Here is a 24,838-nt window from a genome sequence, read left to right on the forward strand (position 1 = left end):
GTGTGTGTGTGTGTGTGTGTTTGCACAGGCTTCCTGGTTAGCAGAGTCTTACTTTGTGTCTGTTGAGAAAGTGTGGGATGGTATGAGCAGCTTATGTCTGACTGAACACGTGTGTGCCTGCGTGGGCAGGGAGTGTGTATAGGGGCGATGTGTGTGTGTGTGTGTGTGTGTGTGTGTGTGTGTGTGTGTGTGTGTGTGTGTGTGTGTGTGTGTGTGTGTGTGTCTGCACACATTACGCTTGCGTGGGCGTTTTGGGCAAGGATGTGTGTGGGTGTAGTGAGCGTAGGCGGAGGTTATGTGACATACAGATAGAGACTGCAGTGTTCCTACAGTGTGTGTTTGTGTGTGTGTGAAACTTTGCTGCAGAGTGTGAAGAGCAGAAACGGCTATAAGGGCCCTCCTGCCTACAAATGTGCCAGCGTGGAAATCTGCTGCCTTCACTCGCTCCTCTTACTACTTAAAGTTGAAATCACCTCCGTGGAGAAACACTCTGAAAACGTGTCACGCCAAAGTGCTGAAAAGGACACAAAAACAACAACAACCGCTTGTTTTACACTTTAGGTAGAGAAACTTTTCTTTTACAGACAGAAGAACCAGTTTACTGATAAAACTTCTCTTTTCTGAGTACTACGGTGACTCTCAGACTTTAAAAGCATTCATTTTCTGCTCAAACAAGACCATTTCTGAGGGTCAGTGCACACGTTTCCTGAACTTTAGTCCCGTTCACAACCACAAACAACTACGAGTCTGGAACAGTACTTATTATGGGAAGTTGTAGATTTGTGTCACAAGTTAATCACTGTAACTTAAATATCATTTGATCTGTTTGCACTCAGAGTGTTGGATGGGAGTAACACTCTCAGCTCCCAACACATCAACATTTGATCATTTCAGCTGTAGCTGAGTTTGTCACGCCCTGCTGTGAGACCTGTTCGTCCGTCCCACTTCCTGTTTTATTTTGATGTCACCTCTCTTGTTTCTGTTCTGCTTCCTGTTCCTCACCGCTCTGATTTCTCCCAGCTGTTCTTGTGTGTATTTAACCAGCTTCTGTTCTCTTTCAGTTGCCAGTTCGTTAGTTTTCATTCTCTTGCTCCAGCCGGGCATTCAGCCACTGATCTCTGGTTCCTTTGACTCAGTTCTGTTTTTGATCCTTAGTTAACTAAGTCTTTGCCTGAATGAAATCCTTGTTTTTGCCATACTCTGCCCTTGGGTCCAGTCCTCGTGCAAGCCCTGACAGAGTTAATAAAACATATTTTACGTGGAGGTTTTTGAACATGTCCTCCCTGCAGAACATCAAAATTGAAATTAAAGTTGGTAACACGTTACAATAAGGGCCCCGTTATCAACGTTACTTAGTGCATTATTAAGCATTAATAAACAAAGGGTCCCTATTTAAATTTTCCATTTTTATTAACTATTACACACTAAAAAATATTGGGTTGGGAAAACAACCCAATGTTTTTTAGAGAGTAGGGTGTCTTTAAAGATAAGTCAAAGGGCAAAGGGGGTGTGTGCTTACCGGGATGCATTACAAATATGGTTAAGCAGTTGTTAATACTTATTACTACATAATTTATTATTGCTTAATAATGCACTAAGCAACGTTAGTAAAAGGACACTTATTGTAAAAGTGTTTTTCCCTGCAGATTAATTTGTGATTAAAGGCACTCTTGGCAGTTTTGCTTACTTTTAGCACCCCCTAGTGTCTGTTATAAATGATCCGTGATTAAGAAAAGGAAACATATCTCCTTGCTCTGCGATTGTCTGTTTAACACCTTAATCTAACAGCTGAAATGTCTCCCAGCCTTCATTAGTGTCTACAGGAGGGATTCATCACTAAATCAAACGAATCAGCTGCGTTCATGATCTAAAACATGCAGGAAACGTGCTGGAAGCAGACTGCAGCACCAGGTATGACAGCTCTACTTTTTCTAAGTCCAGCAGAAACCTTGACTGCCACTCTGAAGTTGCAAGTGCAATATTCTGGCCACAGGGGGAGAAAGAGGCTTTCATTAACCCTGTCTCCGTGTCTGGTCAGAATTATAAAGCATCCAAAAAACAATAGCAATAAAGTTTTAAGTATCGGGCACGACATTAAAGCAGAAGCTTTGATGCTCCACCTGAGAGTAAATCTTTAAGGCTTGTCACCAGCATTCAGACATCAAATTTGCTTCAGAGCCAGACAGGACACCTGTAAAGGCTCATTTTAGCGCATACTGGCTCAATAAAATAATTTAAAAAAATGTAAAAATTGCAAAGTATAACTTTAAGTAGTCAAACTCAGTTCCTTCATAACAAAAAGAGACTTTTGGGCAGCAGTGAGAGCTTCAGTGAATCAAACTACACTCTAAGAAATAAAATGTTGAATTAAATTAACCAAATTGTGTCAACTGGTTTCACTAACGCCAGTCCTCGAAGGCTACCATCCTGTTAGCTTTCTGTGTTTCCTGCTCCACCACACCTGAATGAAGCAGAGATGGAGACTCGTGGCATCAACAAGTCATCTCCATGCCGTGTTTTTCTTCAGCTCAAAGCTAAAGCATGCATGGTGATTTCAACCATCACAGTGAATGAACCAGGTTCAGCTGCTGAACTGCAGAAAAAACGGCATGGAGATGACTTGTTGATGCCACAAGTCTCATCTCTGGAATGAAGTAATTGAATTCTCTCCTTACCACATTCAACTCTGCACAACCAGGTGTGTAGGAGCCAAGAAACTGCTAAAGCTTGGTTTATGCTTGACGCATTCACTTTCCGCTTGGTGATGCGGCTCGCGGATGGAACGCGCTTCACAACTTGCAGCGTTTATGGTTCATGCTGCTTGTCTCTGCGGTGAGCCAATATTCTCCCAAACTGTAGGGGGCAGCATGGAGCTCTACGGCATGCATCCAACACTACACCATAGTAGAAGTAAAAATGACTGTTTACAACATGGTGTGATGGACAGAAGATGGAAGCTGCCGGGCTCTGAGGGTGTGGTGATTGGACACCGGCTGGTCCTCGTTACGGATAACGAGGCCGGGGAGGATAAAAGGTCTACCAAGATGTGTGCGTGGTCGACCTGTCATTGTGGCATCGGACTTTGGGGGGTGGGGTCGTTCGCAGTCGGTTAGGGCTGCCGGCGACAGGCGTACAGCGTTCCAGCGCTAGGAGGGAAGGCTTGTCGCCTTCTTTAGGTAGCGAGGGCTGGGCATAGTGGATGCCAAGACCACGCCGATATCTGCCGCTACTGACTCTGGCAGTGGACTTACGTTGTGGATTTACCCGCCGTCCTCGCAAGCTGCACCCCGCGGCGTTGGACGGCGTTGGAAGCTCAGACCCTGGGGACGGGGGTCACAACATCTGGGACAGCTAAGTACCGCTGCTTGTTTTATTCATGCTGGACAGCTGTTTTTATCATGGGGGACTTTGGCCATAGTTTTTATTGTTGTGTTTTATGATTGAGTGTGTAATAAAGTATATCGTTTTATAAGTCGTTGTCTACTGGTGGTGTTTTTGGGTTCTGACTGGAGGGCAAGATATTCTGCCTGTGCGCCCACTGAAACTTACATTACAATGGCATTTCAGCAGTTTTAACAGCGTCCTCGTCTTTTCCGACAGTGCGAGCTATTTCTCCAAGAATTATTAACAACATGTTGATCATGGTGATCTTTGAGAGCTGAATCATACAAATGTCTGTATTTACGAACCTCTGCCATACTAGTTCTTGCCAGTCCGCCATGTTTTTCCGAGTCCGACCGTCCGCGTGGTTAGAAAATTTCGTAGGTGCGCGATGCGGAAATTTTGGGCCGTGCGGAGGTGCGGTGGAGGGGCGTGGCTGTTAACATGATGCAATTTCACCGCGCGGAGCCGCGCAAACCTCGCGGACGCGTCAAGCATAAACCAACCTTTACACGTGCAGAATGGTAGCCCTCAAGGACCGGAGCTGGGGACCCCTGCACTAAACGTATTTGCTTAAAAGTAAAGAGTAGTACACATTTACTTTTAACATAACAACAGTGTATACACTTTATATTTAAGCTAGGTTTAGTGGAGCCATGGCTTGTTAAATTTATTCAACCTTTTATTTCTTAGAGTGTAATTCAGAACCCTCCCTGCGGGGTCATGAGCGTGTTTGACTCCTTGTGGGATGATATGAAGGAATAATCTCACTCAGACCAAAGCTTTAGATGTTTAATTGTCCCGCTGACTCGTTATAAACGAGTCACGTCGCCCTGAAGCAGGACCCGTTTGTGTGTTTGTTGTGACTCCTCAGCTGAAAGGTTAAACCACCGCAGAATCCAACCTGTGAAATGAGACACGTGCTTCTGGCGACGTGCCTCTGAGCAAGCGACAGGTATTAAAATCTGTGCTCCTTTGTGGGTTTTTTCTAATTAAATGAAAGGTAGCAGCCAACCTGAATACACAAGCTTTCGGGTTTTCTGATATTGTTTGAAAAATAATTTCATCCTATTGAAGCAATAAAACTTTCAGTCATGTTTTTTCCACGTTAAACCACATAAACGTTTTCTTTTCACACACAGCTTTGACCTCAGCGTGACTCACAGCCAAAATGAAAATCTGTAAACACGATTCAACTTTAGTTTTGTTGTTGTGGATTAAAACTTCAACCACAAAGAGACTTTCTGGTGAATTTTAGTTTCAGCTGTGTTTTTAGAGGCTCGAGCAGCAGATTGAATTCTTGTTTTTGTGCAAAAAAGCAAAAGGAGCCAATGTTTAAGAGCAGTGTTTGAGCGGAAAAAAATCTTAGTGTTTCTGGAGTTAATTAGAAAAATCAAGTGCAAAATAATCTTGATTACTATTGTCTTTATGAACAAAGTGTGAATCGTAGATGATGCTCAGAGCTCAGAGTTGCGTCTGTGAGGCTCCTGCGGAAAATCCCTGCTGCTGCGTCCTGACACAGAGGGGACTTGCCCGTTCAGGCCACGCTGCGACCCTCACCGCCCACAGCGCCTCCACCCTGAGAGCTGCTGACTTGCCGAGCGTCGGAGGCGGAGGCTGACGCTCCCTCCACCATGACCGCACTCTGCAGTCAGAGAAACCAGCGGCCCTCTGCGGTGTGTGGAAACACCTCAGCTCTGAGCTTATCTCAAGGTGCGATTAATCTGTTGCGTGCATTAATTTGCGCGGCCGCGTAAAGGTTACGACTCCATATCAGATTGCCTTCAAAAGATGAAAAGCCAAGGGGGGAAAGATCCATTGCAGAAGAGAAGGAGAACTAGTAGAAATGATGAAACAATGCGTGCTACAAGGGTGTGAACAAAGTTGAGGCAGGCTTTGAAGTGCAGCCACACATTTTTGCATGATTATTGCTGTTAAGTTTTTGATCTCGAGCCAGCAGGCACGAAAAACAACAGCAGTTTGGGATTAGTCTCCCCCCCACTCACACGCCTACCTTGCCAGCATAAGTCCCTGACTCAATTAGAAAAAAAAAAACCTCTGCAACTTAGGGCTCCTCACGCACAAGTACCCACACCATCCTGCCCACGTCCCTGCAGCACATCAGAACCGGCATCTGCACAAAGGACGCTCAGGAATTTTTAGTGACATAAATGCATAGATGAGCTGACAGCGAGTGTGTACATGTGCGCGCACACACACATACATATCGACGAGACGGTTTTGAGACAACAGGGCAGAGTGTGCTGAGGAAGTTAATCTTCATCCACCTTTTGTTCGGTATCAGATCTCCTCCAGAGGGACGAAACAGAATCATTCAGTGTTTACCTGGTCAGAAGCTTCACTCTGATGTCAGAGTTTGATACACGAGAGTAAACGGAAACATGCAGATGATCAAACCTGACTGGAACATAAACTGACAACCAGATCGCTGGTGGATAAAACATCGTTTTCCTTCTGATCTTTTCAAACTGCGGTTGAGGAAGATGTGCGTTAAAAACAAAAGCCTTTGACAAGTTGACCTCTCACTGGAAAGGAACCTTCTCGGATCAGTCGGTGAAGGTTCTAACCATCAAAGGAGTTGAATTTGCAGTGGTCTCTAGTAGGAATGAATGCTTTGTAAGTTGTACTCTGGGGAACAAAATTTACCGGTGCACCCTTTTCTGGAACTAGAAATGACCCAGGGGTGTTTCTCAACGTCAAGGCGCCTGGCCTTGCGAGGTGGTGTCTTGCGAGCCCAGGCGCCTTGCTTACGAGGACACTTACGGGCCAGAAGTCTCTACTCCAGAGATGTTCCAAAAATCCCGAAGAAGGTGTGAGCACAAAAATCCACAAAGATCAATAAGCCAAAAACACAAGAGGCACAAAATCACTGCAACACTAGAAGGCTGGAAACTACCGAGCTGTAGTAATCATCCCGCGTCGAAGGTGTGTTCTCCAACTCCTTAAGTAGCCGGTCCCGCTGATTGCTAACCTGACGCAGCTGGAAGCCTCCCTCTCCTGAAACACAACTCAAAGGTGGAATGTGTGAGATGAGGACTCACCCCGACTCATAACAAAACAAACCGTTTTTGGAGAAAATATTTTTATATTGCCATAGAAAACTGATTCTGATGAAATAGGGCAAAAAAATAAACAAATAAACGTTGTTGAACAAATAGCAAGCAACACTTTTAATGATTCTCTGGAGGTTTCTTCCTGTTAAAAGGGAGTTTTCCTCTCCACTGTCGCTTTATGCTTGCTTGGTATGAGGATTGCAATTTGATGCAATTTGCTGGGTTCCTTATATAGGAAACATTATTTCTGATTGGCTTAATGAACTGACCTGAATTGGAATTTTTATTATGTTAAGTGCCTTGAGATGACTCTTGTCGTGATTTGGCGCTATATAAATAAACTTGAATTGAATTGAATTGAATTTATTTACACAAGAACTTATGAAATATACAGAGGAATCCCAAATGTATGCAAACCGATATGGCTGCTAATTATGCAAATTCATTAAAAAAATGTCATGTTTAAGACCTGTTGTGCTTTTTGACAGTCTGATGTTGGTTTTATGTAGTTTAACATTCTTTTGTAATGGGGCGAGGTTCCAGCGTGCATGCGCCAGTTAGCGTAGGTCTATGGCAAAGATTGCTGTGCTTAAAATAACAGGAAATACATCGCAAGACGATCCAGTAGCGTTAAAAGTGTAAACAACATTTTAAAACTACATTTAAATGCGGATTAAACGCAGCACTTATAGTCTGTATGATGTATAGATAATTTTGTTTAATTTTGATGTTGTTTTAGAAAATATTTTGTGATTCCTATGTTGTCCTTTTTCTTGTGAGGCTGGTGGGGTGGCGCTCTAGCGCCCCCTATGGACGAGCCACCACTGCTCATAAGGCATTGATTTCCACTAGAGATAACTGCAAATGTATTGTGTATATGAGTAAACTACGCCTTTAATACCTAATTGTAGTTTCTTTGGCACTGGGTATTCTATTATCAGATCTGATTTTATTTAGGAAATTTTGGCTTTTACCTGCCAGAGATCAACATTTTCTTTGTGAACCAGCAATTAGTTTGAAATTTGAAACAGTCCAATCAAACTGAGTTTCTTCTACTAGCTGATATCCCATTGGCTGTAAAAGATCCACCCTTGTACAGGAAGTGGATTCTGCCTTCTCTCCTCATTGGTGTTTCAGTTCTTCGGAGAGTCAGCCGGAAGCTTCAGGATGCCGTTCACAGTTCTCCTGATGGTTCTAGGGGCTGCGGGGGCCAGAGGAGGGCCGGGGTGGGGCTGGATCAGGCTGGCCTGCTGGGTCACCAGCCACCCACGGAGAGGCTTGGTCGAGTGGGCGTCTTCTATGGAGTGATTGATCCAGACTGACACAAAGTCCCACTGTTGTTCAGCTCCAGTAGATAAATTCTGATTCGGAAGACTTTATTAAAAAGACATGTAAATAATAAATGACGGTTTAAACACAGTTCTCAGTTATATTAGCGTTATAGCAGCTGTGAACCATGTTTTAGACCTGAGACTAGGACTCAAGGACTTTCAAAGACTTGAGAGCTGACATGGACATAGTAACATGACTTGTGAACATCCAGGTTGAGTAACAGAAGTTTTGATTTTCAGTATTTTCAAAGAAAAAAAAAGTCACCAGTTTTGTTTGATGTACAACTAAATCTGCTCATAACTGCCTGTTTTCCCTTTTTGTTCCGAAGCAATTTGTGACTAAAACATCGTAGAACTGTTGGTGCTACATCCTGAAGTTACAAATGTACATATGCAGGTTTGCAGCTTTCATATGACCTGAAAACATGAGTAGTTTCCATTAATTACAGCTGTTGGGTGAGAGAGAGAGTGGAAAAAGTGAAGAGAAGAAAGAAGAGGTGCTAAACTTTATGCTTTGGTGTCTTGGCAGCATTTTGTTTGAGGTCCAGACAGCGGTGCCGGTGGCAGTGGCTGATCTGGGTTCAGTGTGGAGGTGTTCACATGGAGAAAAGAGAAGGTCACGACTACGGAGGCACATCCTTTACTCTTTATGAACCAGAGCTAGTTCTCAGATGCTCAAGAGGAAAGTAAAACACCTGTAGAGGGTTTTTTTTTGTTCACCGTGTGGGTTTGATGTTGATGTTAACTCACTGAAGGAGTTTTGGAATCTTTAAACAAAGACAGTTTCCTCAGAAGGTTCCAGTTTTCATCTCTCAGCAGAGCTGAATAATTTAATTTCTCAGTTAAAATTCTGTTACACGACAATACATGTTTCCACTCCCAAAGACCCCAACAGCCTGTGTGTTGGGGTTTACCCCGGGGGACAAGAGGGTAGCTTCCTTGCGCCTTCGGGTCGGGGAACGGGTCCTGACTGTTGTTTGTGCTTATGGGCCAAATATCAGTTCAGAGTACCCACCCTTTTTGGAGTCCCTGGGACGAGTGCTAGATAGTGCTCCATCAGGGGACTCCATTGTCCTGCTGGGGGACTTCAATGCTCACGTGGGCAATGACAGCTTGACCTGGAGGGGTGTGATTGGGAGGAACGGCCCACCTAATCTGAACTCGAGCGGTGTTTTGTTATTGGACTTCTGTGCAAGCCGCAGTTTGGCCATAACGAACACCATGTTCGAACATAAGGATGCCCACCGGTACACTTGGTACCAGGGCAGCCTAGGTCACAGGTCGATGATAGATTTTGTAGTCGTATCATCTGACCTGCGGCCGTATGTTTTGGACACCCGAGTGAAGAGAGGGGCGGAGCTGTCAACTGATCACCACCTGGTGGTGAGTTGGATCAGATGGCAAGGGAACATGCCGCGTAGACCTGGCAGACCCAAACGCATAGTGAGGGTCTGCTGGGAACGCCTGGCAGAAGAACCTGTCAAGACGGTCTTCAACTCCCACCTCCGGCAGAGCTTTGACCACGTCCCGAGAGCAGTGGGGGACATTGAGTCCGAGTGGGCCTTGTTCCACTCTGCGATTGCCGAGGCGGCTGTTGCTAGCTGTGGTCGTAAGGTGGCCGGTGCCAGTCGTGGTGGCAACCCCCGTACCCGCTGGTGGACACCAGAGGTTCGGGGAGCCGTCAGGCTGAAGAAGGAGGCCTACAGGGCGTGGCTGGTCTGTGGGTCTCCGGAGGCAGCAGACAGGTACCGGATAGCCAAGCGGGGTGCAGCAGTGGCAGTTGCCGAGGCAAAATCTCGGGCGTGGGAGGAGTTTGGTGAGGCCATGGAGAAAGACTATCGATCGGCTCCAAAGAGGTTCTGGCAAACTGTCCGGCGCCTCAGGAGAGGAAGGCAGCAACTCGCTCACACTGTTTACAGTGGGGATGGGGAGCTGCTGACGTCAACTGGGGCTATAGTCGGACGGTGGAAGGAATACTTTGAGGAGCTCCTCAATCCCACCAATGCACATTCCGAGGAGGAACCAGAGCTGGGAGGCCTGGGGATGGACTGTCCGATCTCGGGGGCAGAAGTTGCTGAGGTAGTCAAACAACTACACAGCGGCGGAGCCCCGGGGGCGGATGAGGTTCGTCCTGGGTATCTCAAGGCTATGGATGTTGTAGGGCTGTCATGGTTGACACGTCTCTACAACATTGCGTGGTCATCGGGGGCAGTTCCTAGGGAGTGGCAGACCGGGGTGGTGGTCCCCATCTTTAAGAAGGGTGACCTGAGGGTGTGTTCCAACTATAGGGGGATCACACTCCTCAGCCTCCCTGGAAAGGTCTACTCCAAGGTACTGGAGAGGAGGGTCCGATCGATAGTTGAATCTCAGATAGAGGAGGAGCAATGTGGTTTTCGTCCTGGCCGTGGAACTGTGGACCAGCTCTATACCCTTGCAAGGGTGATGGAGGGGGCATGGGAGTTTGCCCAACCAATCCACATGTGCTTTGTGGATTTGGAGAAGGCTTATGACCGTGTCCCCAGGGGCACCCTGTGGGGGACGCTCCAGGAGTATGGGGTGGGTGGCTTTCTGTTAAGGGCCATTCAGTCCCTTTACCAGAGGAGCGTGAGTTTGGTCCGCATAGCCGGTAGTAAGTCGGACCTGTTCCCAGTGAGGGTTGGACTCCGCCAGGGCTGCCCTTTGTCACCGGTTCTGTTCATCACTTTTATGGACAGAATTTCTAGGCGCAGCCGTGGTGTGGAATCTCGTCTCTGCTTTTTGCGGATGATGTGGCCCTCCTAGCTTCATCCAGCTCTGACCTTCAGCTCTTGCTGGGTAGGTTCGCGGCCGAATGTGAAGCGGCTGGGATGAGGATCAGCACCTCCAAATCTGAGACCATGGTTCTCGACCGGAAAAGGGTGGCTTGCCACCTCCGGGTCGGGGGAGAGGTCCTACCTCAAGTGGAGGAGTTTAAGTATCTCGGGGTCTTGTTCACGAGTGAGGGTAGGAGGGATCGGGAGATCGACAGGCGGATTGGTTCGGCGTCTGCAGTGATGCGGACGCTGAGCCGATCTGTCGTGGGGAAGAGGGAGCTGAGCCAGAAAGCCAGGCTCTCGATTTACCGGTCGATCTACGTCCCAATCCTCACCTATGGTCATGAGCTTTGGGTAATGACCGAAAGAACGAGATTGCGGATACAAGCGGCCGAAATGAGTTTCCTCCGTAGGGTGGCCGGGCTCAGCCTTAGAGATAGGGTGAGGAGCTCGGACATTCGGGAGGGACTCGGAGTAGAACCGCTGCTCCTCCGGATCGAAAGGAGCCAGTTGAGGTGGTTTGGGCATCTGGTCAGGATGCCTCCTGGACGCCTCCCCGGGGAGGTGTTTCGGGCATGTCCTGCCGGCAGAAGGCCCCCGGGTCGACCCAGGACACGTTGGAGAGGTTACATCTCCAATCTGGTCCGGGAACGCCTTGGGGTCCTGCCGGAGGAGCTGGTGGACAAGGCCGGGGAGAGGACGGCCTGGAGCTCCCTAGTTGGGATGCTGCCCCCGCGACCCGGACCCGGATAAGCGGAGGAAGACGAGACGAGACGAGACACTCCCAAAGACCTTCTAAAAATTCTTACCGCTGTGAGTTTCCAGTTTTTCATTATTGTGGAAAACTGAAAAAAAAAAATGTAACAGTCGCTTTTAGAAAATAATGCCGCCAATTTGCCACAACACTGGGCTGGCATCAGGGAGTCTTAGGTTAACTACAAGTGGTCAGACCGTGGCGTTAATGTGGCGCAATTGTGTCCTTTTTACAGTCGGGGGCGGTCTCTGTTCTGCTGCAGACTTCCGTTTATCTTGGATATAACTTGTTTTTATTGTAATCAAAGCCGTGCTTGTTAAGCTTTTTTAACAAGTTGTTCCTAAAGGTGTCTGTCCTCCACAGCCCCCGTGTAGTTTCTGGTTATCTGATCTCCAGCTCTAATGAAGAGAAGGTCATGGAGCTCTGCATCGCTCTAGTTTTTCATCTCAGCTGATGGGTTAGGTAACCCCAACCCTAACCCTAACGCTCTGTTTAAAAAGTGAAACTTACGGCCCATTTTACTTTCATTTACAATATAGTTGCCAGTCGGATCTCGGCAATGACTTCCCACATGATCATGACACCTCCCTCTGTTGCGCTAAGGTGTAAAATTAATTCATAAGTCCAGTGTTGCGGTAATGTTACTACCAAGCGTGGCGGCACAAATGCCACAAAATTCCTCTAACACCATGCTGCCACGGTGTGTCTAATGAACGCGCTGTGGCGACAGTCCCGGCTCTGGTAGTGTCCACGTGGCTCCTGATCGATACAGCGCCAGTAGCCGAGTCCACACTCCCATCTCTGACTGGGAGCACCGACAACAACCGCAGACCTGCAGATCTTTGACTGTGGTGGACCAGTGAAGCCTGATATCCTCGGGCAGCTTACCGAGTTATGATTTCGTTACTAAGCAAGTCGGAGGAGCCTTCACTTTGGAGTCACTCTACCTCTTTTTTCTAGCTAAAAACACCCAGAAAAACTCCATTAGCTTCGGGTTAGCATGTAGCTAAAATCCTGCTGATCTCTGACCGTGGAGCATGAGCTAATAAAATCCTCTGGCCATTATTTGTCCAGTATATGTCAATGGGACTCACCCATATTCACTCACACTGGTGAGGTCTGTTGTTGGTTTAGAGTCCAGGAAACAGCAAACAATGTCTGGGCTAGTAGCAGCTAACTGTTAGCGTTAGCAACTCCACCACTACAGCAGAACTTCTCCAGGCTTGTGTTATTTGTGGAACTAAAACATCCATGTTGCAAAGCAAACACAGTCAGTGGCAGAGTCATGTTTCTATTAGCCAATCTGAGGTGAGATGTCCAGTAATCAGGAAATGAGAGTCCAAATCCTGCCGTGTTCAGCTGATGTGGTATTCTGCTAGTTCCTGAAACAGGCATATCTGAACCCCCCAGAGTACGACTTGCAAGACATTCATTCCTACTAAAGACCATTGCAAATGTATTAAGAGTTTCCCACACCTTTAACTTTCAGGATCAGTTTATAAACCAACAGACACAGATAAAGGAGGAGAGTGAGAACTGTAATATTAAAAAATATCCAGCAGGAGAAACTTTATTTTGCCGATTACAAAGACTCTTAGTTTTAGTATTTATCTGCATGGATCTCTTCAGAGACAAGAATAAACTCATGAGGTGTTGGTGCTGACCCACAACACAAGTCTCGTTTGTCGTGACTCGTCTGGCACGGTGAGGTGTTCTGGAAGCCTGGTGTTGCTGAACATGTGGAATCTACCAGCTTAGAGGCTAAAGGAGCTCATCCTTTTCTCTTAAAACTTCATTTTCTGAAACCTTTGCAATCCGACATTTGCAGCATCTGGTTCCAGCTTTATTTTTCTGAAATTCCATTCACTAAATCCCCAAAACATCTAAACCACGTCTTGAGAAGGGACCATCAGCAGCTTTAAACTGTAATCCTAACTTGAAAGGACGAGTTTGCATTAAGGTGATGTCGGAGTACGCCTACCTCTCTCTAATGCAGATGTGCTTCCTCCAGCTGACAGCAACATCTGCTGGAGGCTGCAGATGTTGAAGCATCTGGGGGAATACGAGGTTTTGATGTAATTAGTCCAGTTAGTGACACTTCACTCTGCAGCTCCTCTCAAGGTAATTACTATCATAATCCATCATTAACTGCACTGCATAGTCAGCCAGCTCTTCTTCATTTATAATGATTAATAATTCATGTCTAGGATAAGCACTCAATCTGCTCTCTGATCCACATCATCAGGGCTCAGAGGCATTACAGGATGAATCAATGCTATATGATCCTCAGCTACATCTTCTTTTGGTAACCAATAAGCTACACAAGAAAGCAGCTCCAGCTCCAACTCCAAAGACAAATCCATAAAAGCTGAATGTGAAACGGCAAAATCTAAAAAGGCACCAACTATTGTGACCAGTAGATGAAAGTGTTAATCTGCTTCTTTGATAATGACGCGTGTCATTTCCAAATGTGAATACACAAACAGAATGGTGCGCTTTTAATGTGCTTAAGACGTTTTAAAAACCAAAACGGAGCCGGCACAGTTGGACATATAAAAACTCCCCCTTGCCAAAGGGAAAGCCGTGGGATTAAAACCGGAGGGCGGCCGACAGCAGCTCCCTGAGGAATGCCAAGAATAAACGTTCTTCAAACAGGAAGATATGCAGAGGTTTTTGAAGCACAGACATGATGTACAGAATTAACTTCACACCCACCATGAATGAATTCTCTATCCTAATTTCAGTTCTAAACAATTACAAAAAAAATTCTACCAAGAAAGAAAACATTATTACAGCATTTCATCACATTCTACTCCTGTATCATCATCTTACTTAATCTACCCTTTAAAGGTAAAATTCATGAGTACCTTTGTGGAATTTCAAAAACCAGAAAGGGAGCAAAACACACTGGCAACCTTTACAAAATGCAACACCATTGTTTTGAATTAACATTAATTACATTTGATCCATGCTGGCTGTTTAGTGAGGAAGCAACAATGACAACATTAGCAGAGTGTTATATCAGAAACAAAAAAAAAAAGACTCATAATGTTAACCTAACTCTCTGATAACATTGTTAGCGATGCTTCAACACTGTGCTAACTATGGCTGATGAAGAGCTATAGTGTATCATAATTTAGTATCCCAAAGCAGACACTTGTTAATTCACCTTCATAATGAATGTGGATGGACACATAGTATTTAAAACATTTGTCGTTGTTTGAATGTGGCATCTTAAATGTGGCAGGTCCTACAACCGTCACTTAAAAATCACAGCAGAGAGCACAAACGGTGCTGTGACCCAGAAGAGATTCAGCTGCCTAAACAACCAGGAAGCACCAAACCGTGGGTTTGTGGCATAAACCCCATTGGGTTTTCTTCCAAGCATCAAAAAACTACCACTGACTTCTTTTTGGACCGCCAGGCACTCGTAGCAGCTCTTCTCTGCTTTTATAGCAGCACTGCCTTTTTGTGTTAAAGGCACACTTGGTAGTTTTGGTTTGCTTTTGGCACCCTCTAGTGTCTATTTAGTGAAATCAAAAGGTAAACTCATCTCCTCCCTGTGCGTTTCTCTTTTTAACACCTTAATCTAACTGCTAAAAGGTCCCCCCAGCCTTCCTTAGTGTCTACAGGAGTGATTCATCCCTGATGAAACAAATCAGATGTGTTCACGACTTAAAACACATAGGAAACAAACTGGAAGCAGACTGCAGCTCCAGTCATGTCAGTCCAACAGGTGTCGGCCTGCCATTCGGAAGTTGCAAGTGCGGTATTCTGGCTACAGAGAATGATAGGGGTCTGAGTGACATTTCATTGCCCTATAGTGTCATTTTAGCACATAGTGGCTCAAAATGAAAATGACTACAAAAGGTACATTGTATGCCTTTAAATAGATTATCTGGTGTTTAAACTTGACATTAAGTTTAGTTCTGGGACTCTTCATGACTCTAGAAGGTAATGAATGTAATTATGGGCTCATCATTTATCCACTCACATATTTGAATCACCTCTAAACAGCTCAAATCCCCCATCTGTTGACAAAACTTATTGTTTGAAGTCTCCTTAAAATGCGACCTCTGGATATTTTAGGCTGTGCAGAATCTAAAAACAAATCAGTACAGGGTTTTTCCAACTCAGTAAAATAATAACTATGAATTTCTCTATAATCGCGCAGCACTACACCCAACTGAATTTCGTTATACTATGAAAATTGAAAACCTTTGAGAACAGGTGTGATTGCAGAGTTTGGATCGTCCAGCATAAACACAAACAAGGTCTACAAACGCTGCAGGTCTGGTGATGGCAGAGTGGCCATGGCAGCTGTCTGCTCCAATACATGTTACATGTTAGATGCACACACACGCGCACACACACACACACACACACACACACACACACACACACACACACACACACACACACACACACACACACACAGGATCACTCCACAGAAACAATTGTGTAAATAAACACAGAAGCGAGCTGCATTCCATTCAGGAAAACCAGTTCCCAGTGCCACAGAAAACCCAACATGCACAGCTGCAGAAATGGAATGCGGCCCTCATCAATACAACTGTGCTTTCCCTCCTTCTCCTAAAGATTTAATTTATTGTGAAAAGGTGATGAGCACATAAACCAATCCCCGAAAGCCTTGGTTTTTCTAATCCCTGATGAGGAGAATCACAGAAACACAAACATAGAGAGGTTGTCTTTCCTGGTTAAGAGCTGTGATAGAAACACTGAACCACATGGGAAATGCACGGATTCTAAAACCGGAACGTCCGCTCTAAAAAAAGCACATATTTCACAATCTGAGTTGAGAACGAGAAGCGTGCAGCCATGTGAGTTTCAGTCTGAAGCTTCCTGCCAACAACATGACTCGCCGTGGTCTTCAGGCTGACTCAGACCTGACTCTGCAGGGGGTCTGAACTGGGTCGTCTGGGAACAGGGGCCTTGAGGGAGAGCAGAGGCTAATGCTTAACCCACAACCTGATCAGATAGTTTTTTATGTCTCATCCTCAGAAAGAATTTAGTCAGTCAAATGAATCAACTTGATTCGGAAAAGGGTAGAATGCCTTCTCCGGGTCAGGGATGAGGTCCTGCCCCAAGTGGAGGAGTTTAAGTATCTCGGGGTCTTGTTCACGAGTGAGGGAAAACTGGAGCATGAGATCGATAGGCGGATTGGTGCTGCATCTGCAGTGATGTGGGCGTTGTACCGATCTGTCGTGGTGAAGAGAGAGCTGAGTCAGAATGAAAGCTCTTGATTTACCGGTCGATCTACGTTCCTACCCTCACCTATGGTCATGAGCTTTGGGTAGTGACCGAAAGAACGAGATCGAGGACACAAGCGGCCGAAATGAGTTTTCTCCGAAGAGTGGTTGGGCTGTCCCTTAGAGATAGGGTGAGAAGCTCATTCATCCGGGAGGGGCTCAGAGTAGACCCGCTGCTCCTCCACATCGAGAGGAGCCAGTTGAGGTGGCTCGGGCATCTCATCAGGATGCCTCCTGGACGCCTCCCTGGTGAGGTTTTCCGGGCACGTCCAACCGGGAGGAGACCTAAAAGGGAGACGCAGGACACGTTGGAGGGACTATGTCTCTCACCTGGCCAGGGAACGCCTTGGGGTTCCCCTGGAAGAGCTGGTCCAAGTGGCTGGGGGGAGGGAAGTCTGGGCCTCTCGCCTTAGGCTACTGCCCCTGTGACCCAACTACAGATGAGCGGATGAAAATGGATGGATGATGGAAGACGTAACAATCAACAGAAAGGATCTAAGTTAGTATATTCTTCTAAGCGATGATTCTTTTTCAGATTTTGAGTAAACAATGACTGGTTCAAACCCCTGAAAATGTTCCAATTACACCAAAATTTGGCGATAATTAGTAGTTCCAATAAATATTTCATTAATTCAGCCACACAAAGGCTGAAACGGTCACACACGCCAACATTAGATTGTAAAATCTGAATTCCACACATAAATAAAGGAAACCCTGCAGATTCAAATAAAGGTTTAAGGTTGTAGAGCACCAAGTCTTCGTGTTTTATTCTCATCCAGCAGTGAGTAGCGGAGCTCGTGACAGCTCTATTTTAAAGTGAGTCTTTAATTTTTTAGCACCTTTTCTGGAGCGTGAACCACATTCAGCATCAGAAACAGGAATATGAACCAGGTTTTGGTCCGGGAGCCTTTTAGAGAGGGCACCAGGAGCTGTCATCACCTCGGCTGAGCACTTGCTCCTTGGGGTGTCTGAACCCTCTCCCTCCCTCGTGGTGAGGAGACGACTCTAAAAATAACCTCAGGTTGTTTCTGGGCAGCAGCGGCTGATAAAGCATCATATTCCTCCTTTATGGCTAAATGGGTCCAGTTACATGAATTAGGTCTTGTTTAACAAAGAGACAAAACCAGTTGTGAGATCTTCACCAACGAAAAGGAGACTCATGCAGACGGAAATGTTTCTTTTCAACTGGATTCTGCTTAAAGAAGAATTAGGTTGTTGTTTTTTTTGAGTCTGAAATGAAACTAAAGAACGAAAGCCACTGTTGACCTCTGACGGTCAAGGAGGAAAAGGTCACACAGACACAGCCAAGTCCTCCCAAGCGCTGCTGTGACACCCTGGGACCCGCGAGGGACCTGTTGGAGACTAGGAGCCCGTCTCGGAAGAACAGCAGCACCCTAATCCTGTTGGTTATTAACAAAGCACACCGGCAGGCAGCAGAGGGACTGAGGACATCTCCACAGATATCAGACAGCCTGAGCGTGCCAAGGTTTGATTTCATTATTTTATATTTTCTTTTTTATGACAGCACCGTCTGGTTTTTGAGGAAGCCTATTACTGTCCTCCCACACACCCCCATCAGTAAGTAGCAGGCGCACCACGACCTCAGTAACCCCCCCACACACTCACACACACTTCGCATCCATTTCATTTGATGCTGCTGGAGCGCTACTGCCCCCATGTGGCTCCTACATCTACAGGAGCCACCAGTATCTTGCACCTGCTCCATCCCAGAAGGCCTAGTGGTTCCCACTGACCCAGTTCCTGGGAGGATTTCACATCGCTGCAGCACTAAAGTGTAGGTGAGATGTTTGATGTTGCTCCTCCTTGTTTTTCTGCTCTCAGCTACTTTTGGCTTAATTCTCATTTCTACTGAAAACCTTCAAAAAATTTATTAAACCTTAAATTTCCTCTAAATGTTTTTTTCCCAAGTTTGTGTGAAAATTTGCCGTTTCAACTAGTTAAGAATAAAATGTATGAGGTTAACAATAGTGTGTGCGTGCGTGAGTAAAAAAAAAGATGAGAGAAGTACAATTTCAAAATGTCCTTTATTCATCGGAACACCATCAAAGAAAAGTTTTATTTTAAGGCTTTTCTCCACAGAAAAACACGGAATACTGGGAATTATTTGGCATGAAAATCACAAAGAAGCAGCGGCTGCCGCACGTTTCTGCTGTTGGCAGTTTGAGTATGAAAATATTGGAATGCAGCCGCGTTAAAGAAGGCGGGTGTCTCCGCGGGGGTGCAGCAGCACAGTGAAAAGGGTCTTTAAGACGCGTAGAAAAGAGGCACTTCTTCATCACGAGTCGCGGCCAAATAAAACTAAATTATCAGATTATTACAGAGCTGCCAGCCTCACACACAGATTAATCCTTAATTAGGAAATTTAGCTAAATAATTTAAAGTTTACAGTTTTTTTTCTTGGAAAGAGAGAATTATAAATGTTGTTTAAAAACTGAACTAAAGAAATGAGTCTTAGATGCTAATTTTGTTTAAATGATCCTTTATCGCCGTGAAAAAAAACACATTTGTTAGCGAGTTCGTTTGTGATGGTTCCTCTTTGTTTTTGGGCTAAATTAAATACAGTAAAGAACGTATTACCAATTGGTTCAGTTAATTCAATCCCTGATATTAGGATTTACCGTTGCTGTCATTTAACAGAAACATGATTAATTTAAATGAGAAACGGGTTTAATGAAGAGTTGGAGGACTGATAATGAGCTGCGTCTCTTTAACAGATAAATAAAAGTCAGATGCAGAAGAGATGTTGGTTTAAAACACAGAAAAGGCCAGATAAAGTTTGGTTTTGAACAAAACAAAACAAAACCTGTTGAGAAAAAAACTTTTCTGTCGTCTGAGAATCTGTACGTGAAACATTAGTGCTGCTAACTTAAATAAAAAGCTGTTTTTATAGATTTCACTGACATTTCTACACTTTTCAGGTTAATTAAATAACTTAGAAAGATGTACATTTACATAGGAAATAACGTCCTGCAGCGCCCGACAGCAATTAGTGCACACAGGTAAAGGTGCGTTAGATTTCTTCACCCTGAGGAGTGATCCATCATCTTGGATGATTTTTTTTCTCAGTTCTGTGTATTTTCTGGACATTTTGTCCATCTTATAAATAAACAGGTGGAAGGAGATCTGAATACTTCCTTCAGGACTTTTGGAGAAATAAAACACACCAAGTTTGAAGCCAAGTGCATCAGTTTTCTTTAGACTCTCCTCCGTCTGAGTCAGGTCGCGTTTGGTCCCTGTTAGCGTCTGGGTGGGTGGTGTCAGGTGGGGTTTCAGAGGCGGATGCCTGCTTGTCATTATTCTGGTTTCCGTGCAACGCCACGACTGCCTCATACGAAGCTGGCGCCTGATCATTAGGAGCCTAGCAACACACAGAACAAAGAAAAACGAGGTTATCCTGAAGGCGGATTAAAGGTTAGAACATAATCCGGCATTAAAAAAAATAAACTAACTTCCAACTAGCAGGACGGTTCTAGTAACTATCATCCTCTCTACCTACAGAGATTTTAAAAACAGATCAACTTCCCTGCTCTGGACTTCAGACCTCAGCACTGCTTCCTCTTTCGACTGTCCTGGTAAACTGTCCAGTTCAGAGACAAACGGCCATGTTCTGCTCCCTAAATGTGGCCAGATGGAGATGAGAAGCTACTTCTAACACAATCCTGGCTTTAAAAGGGATGTCACCTCCTTCTAAACAAGTTCTATGATACTAAACATGTTCATGAATTTCTTTGTACAGAGTCCTTCTCACATAAAGCTATTTCTGCAGTTTGATTCGTGACATTTTTTGTACCGTTTCCGGGCTCTGCCACTTTATGAAAACAAGCTGGAGCTGGCCACAACCACCCGTCTCCTGAGAGGCTGTTATTGACCCTTTGCACGTGACGTCACGCCACTCATGGGACCGCCCCGTTCGCCATGATGGACGGCAAAAAGACCGTTTACACACGTTGAAACTCCGGTGAAGCTAGTCAAAACAAGCCAGTTTGTAGCCTTTTATTTAGTTGGTTTCACAGTAAAATGGTAACAACTTGCTACGTGGCTGGCTGCACTAACAGACAAGGATGTAAAGTCACCTCGTTGTTGTTTTTTTTTTTTTTTCAAATAACGTTGATCGAGACTGAGGACGGAGATGAACAGCAGCGACCAATCAAACGGACTAGCAGCCGTCAGGTTTACAGCGAACGTGTTTTTACTGGGTAAGATTAACGTTTATTTCATGACGAAGACCGGGACAAATGTGATGCGTTCTTCTGATGGATGGATATTCCACCATAGAGGACGCACGGTACCGTCCACTGTAGGGAAATGCGAGATAATTAGTTACAATATTGCTCCAATGTATGATTACGTGCGTTAAAATCACGTTATTTAGTATGAGCGTCGCCGTTAAGAGAATCTTGTCTCATCCCAGTGTGAGAGCAGCAGCTGAACACGCGGTGACACCACCAGCAACAAAAACTAGTAGGGATCCGGGCATTTTTTAAATCAGCTTTGGTGTAAAGTGAAACGCTGTTTATAACATAATGTTGTAAATCCTGTCGGGTGAATTTAGGCAAAGTAGGCAGCATGTTTACATTGGTGAACAGCTGCAGAGAGAACTTAAGCTGACGTTCGTAAGCTAGATAATAACACTTAACTTTTGTAAATAGCGCTCTCTATGAGCCCTATCTAGGTGCGCTACTTCATCTGATAACTGAACATGGGCTTGAACTAGTAGAGGGAATGCTAAAGATCGCAAAAACAATTTCAGGCTCTACTTTTCCCTTTGTTTAGTACTTGTGTCGTTCAATGTTTACATGCTTTTGCTGTCCAGTATGGCGGACCCACGTGATTAGGTGACGTAGGTGCAAAGGGTCAATAGGAAGCCAAAGTCACACCCATCTACTTCTGGACCATGGGTCCCTGGAAGAACGAAAAAATGAACGCAAGTCAATGAGGCTAAAAGCGCTATTTTCTAATCATGCCATGGATTTCACATGTGATGTCCGTGAATTTCAACGATGCAGTTTGCTACCAAGAATGTGCTTATTTTCGAACGGGGAGAACGATATTTTAAGTTTTGTGTGAAAATAAGGCCAAGACTACAAATGCGCTTCACGAAAGTGACGTCATCGAACCAGACGCAGAGAAAACTACCAAGAAAGTACTCATTTTCAAACGGGGAGAGGAGATTATGTGGTGACGATATGCAAGTTGCCGACTTCCGATTTGTAGTCATGCTAATTACAAACTTTTACAAGCTGATAAATCTCAAAGTACGTGACTGGTATGGTCGAAACACCCATCAATAGTTTTCATTCAAACTGAAGTACAGCATATGTGCGATCCAGGGTCTAAGGCAAAAATAACTCTTAACCCCGCTGACTTGCATTCATTATTTCGTTCTTCGAGGGACCCATGAGCCGACCGGAAAGGGAGATTTAGGCTCTCTATAAGCTGAGAAGCCTCGATGTCCAGGGGGGAATTAGAGCCACTGTTCCTTCAGCGTTGACAGGTGGGGGGTGTTCTATGTAGAGATGTTTCCATCCAATCATGTTATTTTCTTTTTTTTTGTGTGTGTCCTGTCTGGCTGTGAAGCAAACAGAATTAATGTCTGAATGCTGGTGACAAGCCTTACAGATTTACTCTCAGGTGGAGCATCAAAGCTTCTGCTTTTAATGTCACGCCTGATACTTAAAACTTTATTGTTATTGTTTTTGAATGCTTTATAATTCTGACCAGACACGGAGACAGAGGTGAAAGAGAAAGGAAAAGACAAAAGGTGGGGAGAAGGGGGGGGGGGGGGGGGGGGGGGTCCACAAAAGTAAACAATACTGAACAAGAATCTGCTTCTAGACCTGCAGAAAGAGAAGAAAAAAAAGCGAACAAAAAAATAAATAAAAAATAAAAGGACACAACAACAATGCAACAAGATCAAGCTATCACTGTGTCAACTTGATGAAGAACTATATAATCAACATTGTTTCACTGAAGAATCACGATAATAAATCACAGTGCATTAAGTGCCAACCACAGCCTTAAGACCCGTGTTTAACCTGCCCAAGCCCATACTTATGAGAGCACCATGTGAGCACCTGTGTGTGTACATGCGCTTGTATATGTAAGGTTTCTCTATAGGTGCGTCCAATAGAGAGTGTGAGGGGCCACAGATCCACCCCCTAAATATGTGTAGGAGACGGAGGGAGCTCCAAGTCCCAGAGATCCAGGAGTTGCCCCAGAGCACAGGAACTCCAGGGAGACTGCGACCAGAAAGGCCCCCGCCCCCCTCGAGAGGCGCAGAGGACGTCCCCCGGGGGCTACAACCAGCAGCCGGCAGAGTCCCGGGAGATATCGGCGGCAAGCCCACAGGCCCGCCCGCAGCCTCCCACCCCCTAGCCGGCCGAGCCCGGGACCCGATGACCTGGGACCCAGGGGCGACCACCCCCGCCTGGGACCCAGCAGAGCCCAATCATGTTGTTTTCAAAAGATCTGAATCAGGTGAAAATGTCTGAATTTAACATTATAAAACAACAAGCAGGACACTGCATATTCATCCTGAGATAAAAATGTTCTAATTGAATAACAATGACTTAGTTTTAATTTGATCAAGTTCCTCTATATGAATTTTTTTTATGGACGACACTTTAACCTATGGCAAGCAGGGAATTCAGACAGCATAACCTGTACCGGTAGGTGATGGCTAGCAGGCTAATGCAGAGCTAACTCGCCTCATGGAACAAAAAATGATTGGCATATTTAAAGCCAGACTGTGAATGGCCTGTATTTGATATAGCGCCTTCTAGAGTCCTAGAACCCCTCAAGGTGCTTTACAACACAATCAGTCATTCACCCATTCACACACACACATTCACACACTGGTGGGGATGAGCTACACTGTAGCCACAGCTGCCCTGGGGCGCACTGACAAAGGCGAGGCTGCCGAGCACTGGCGCCACCGGTCCCTCCGACCACCACCAGCAGGCAACGTGGGTCAAGTGTCTTGCCCAAGGACACAACGACAGCGACAGACTGAGCGGGGCTCAAACCTGCAACCTTCAGATTACGGGGCGAGCACTTGACTCCTGTGCCACCGTCGCCCCTGAATGCAGTGCAAGAGTCACTTGTAATGTGTGCATACTTGGCATTTCATTTGGTGGAAACGACAGAGCTGCACTGACCACTAACCTGACGCGTCACCTTAAAAACAAACGTCTTTGTCTTTTGGCGTCTCACGTAAGAGGCTGCCACTGCAAATCACCTGTCTGCATTTAGTTCTAGTCTGCTAGCTTAAAAACAAACACCCTGCTTATTACTCACAGTTCAGAGCAGCAACTTGGACAAAAACACAGCGCCAGCCAACACAAAGGTATGCTAAAAACAAAGGAATCGTCATAGGACAGCAGAGAAAGCAGTATTCATCACACTAAATGACCATCTGCGGTTGTGTTTCATTTGGAACAAATACCACTCTAGACCATACAATTGAAAAAAAGTCTAATTCAACTCCTTTTTAGTGTTTAGTTCATTTCACACCAAATAGTTGCAATGCCATTTTCCACTCTTTCCACCGAGCTGAACTAAAAATACGAATTTATTTTGAACTAAATATCCAATTCAACTGGATTTTTTTCATTTACACAAAGAGTCATCTGAGTGTGTTATACAAGAAAAGCTAATAGGCCAATTCAAATTAATTCTAGTAAAACTACAATTACCTTGGGTTGCTATGGAGAAAATCACATGCACCTAATTCATGTGAAATTTTCATTGATTCAATTCTATTGAAATATATTCTATTTATGACTACAGTTCTAAGTGTGTCATAAAGAAACAGATCTGATTCAAATTGTCTACCGGTGCTCCCGTGCAATTCAATTCAGTTCCAACCTATTCAATTAAATGTACAAATGAGTTCTTTATGGAAAAGCAAACTGGGAAAATTCAAACCCAATTTGATGCAATGCAATTCATTACAGTTTATTCCATTACAGTAAAATACATTCCATCCAATCAAATGCATACCAGTACATTCTCATTACAACTTCATTCATTACAGTCCTTCACATGCAAATACAGTCCAATTCAATCCAATTGTGATACAATTTGGCACAGTCAGTTTCTGTTTAACATACTTATGTAACTGTTGTTCTTAAAGTGCAAGACACCCCCAAATTAACTATTTTTTTTTTTTGCTGATAAAATATATAAATGAGTGTCTAATCGTGCTGTGGACACG

The 24,838-nt window shown here is 44.9% G+C and overlaps 1 protein-coding gene across 2 annotated transcripts in view; it reads right to left on the minus strand.

Annotated features, from left to right (window-relative positions):
* Positions 1-19,064: 19,064 nt before the first annotated feature.
* LOC107384666 (major facilitator superfamily domain-containing protein 6-A) overlaps positions 19,065-24,838 on the minus strand; it is a 30,855-nt gene continuing 25,081 nt past the window's right edge. The window contains exon 7 of one of the 2 annotated variants that reach the window (XM_015958027.3): positions 19,065-19,981. In XM_015958027.3, the coding sequence (XP_015813513.3) occupies positions 19,808-19,981 (174 nt within the window). In that variant the 3' untranslated portion in view covers positions 19,065-19,807. The remainder of the gene's footprint in view (positions 19,982-24,838) is intronic. The other variant, XM_015958030.3, reaches the window with a different exon arrangement.

This window comes from Nothobranchius furzeri, chromosome 3, assembly GCF_043380555.1.
Source record: "Nothobranchius furzeri strain GRZ-AD chromosome 3, NfurGRZ-RIMD1, whole genome shotgun sequence".
NCBI classification, from domain to species: domain Eukaryota; kingdom Metazoa; phylum Chordata; class Actinopteri; order Cyprinodontiformes; family Nothobranchiidae; genus Nothobranchius; species Nothobranchius furzeri.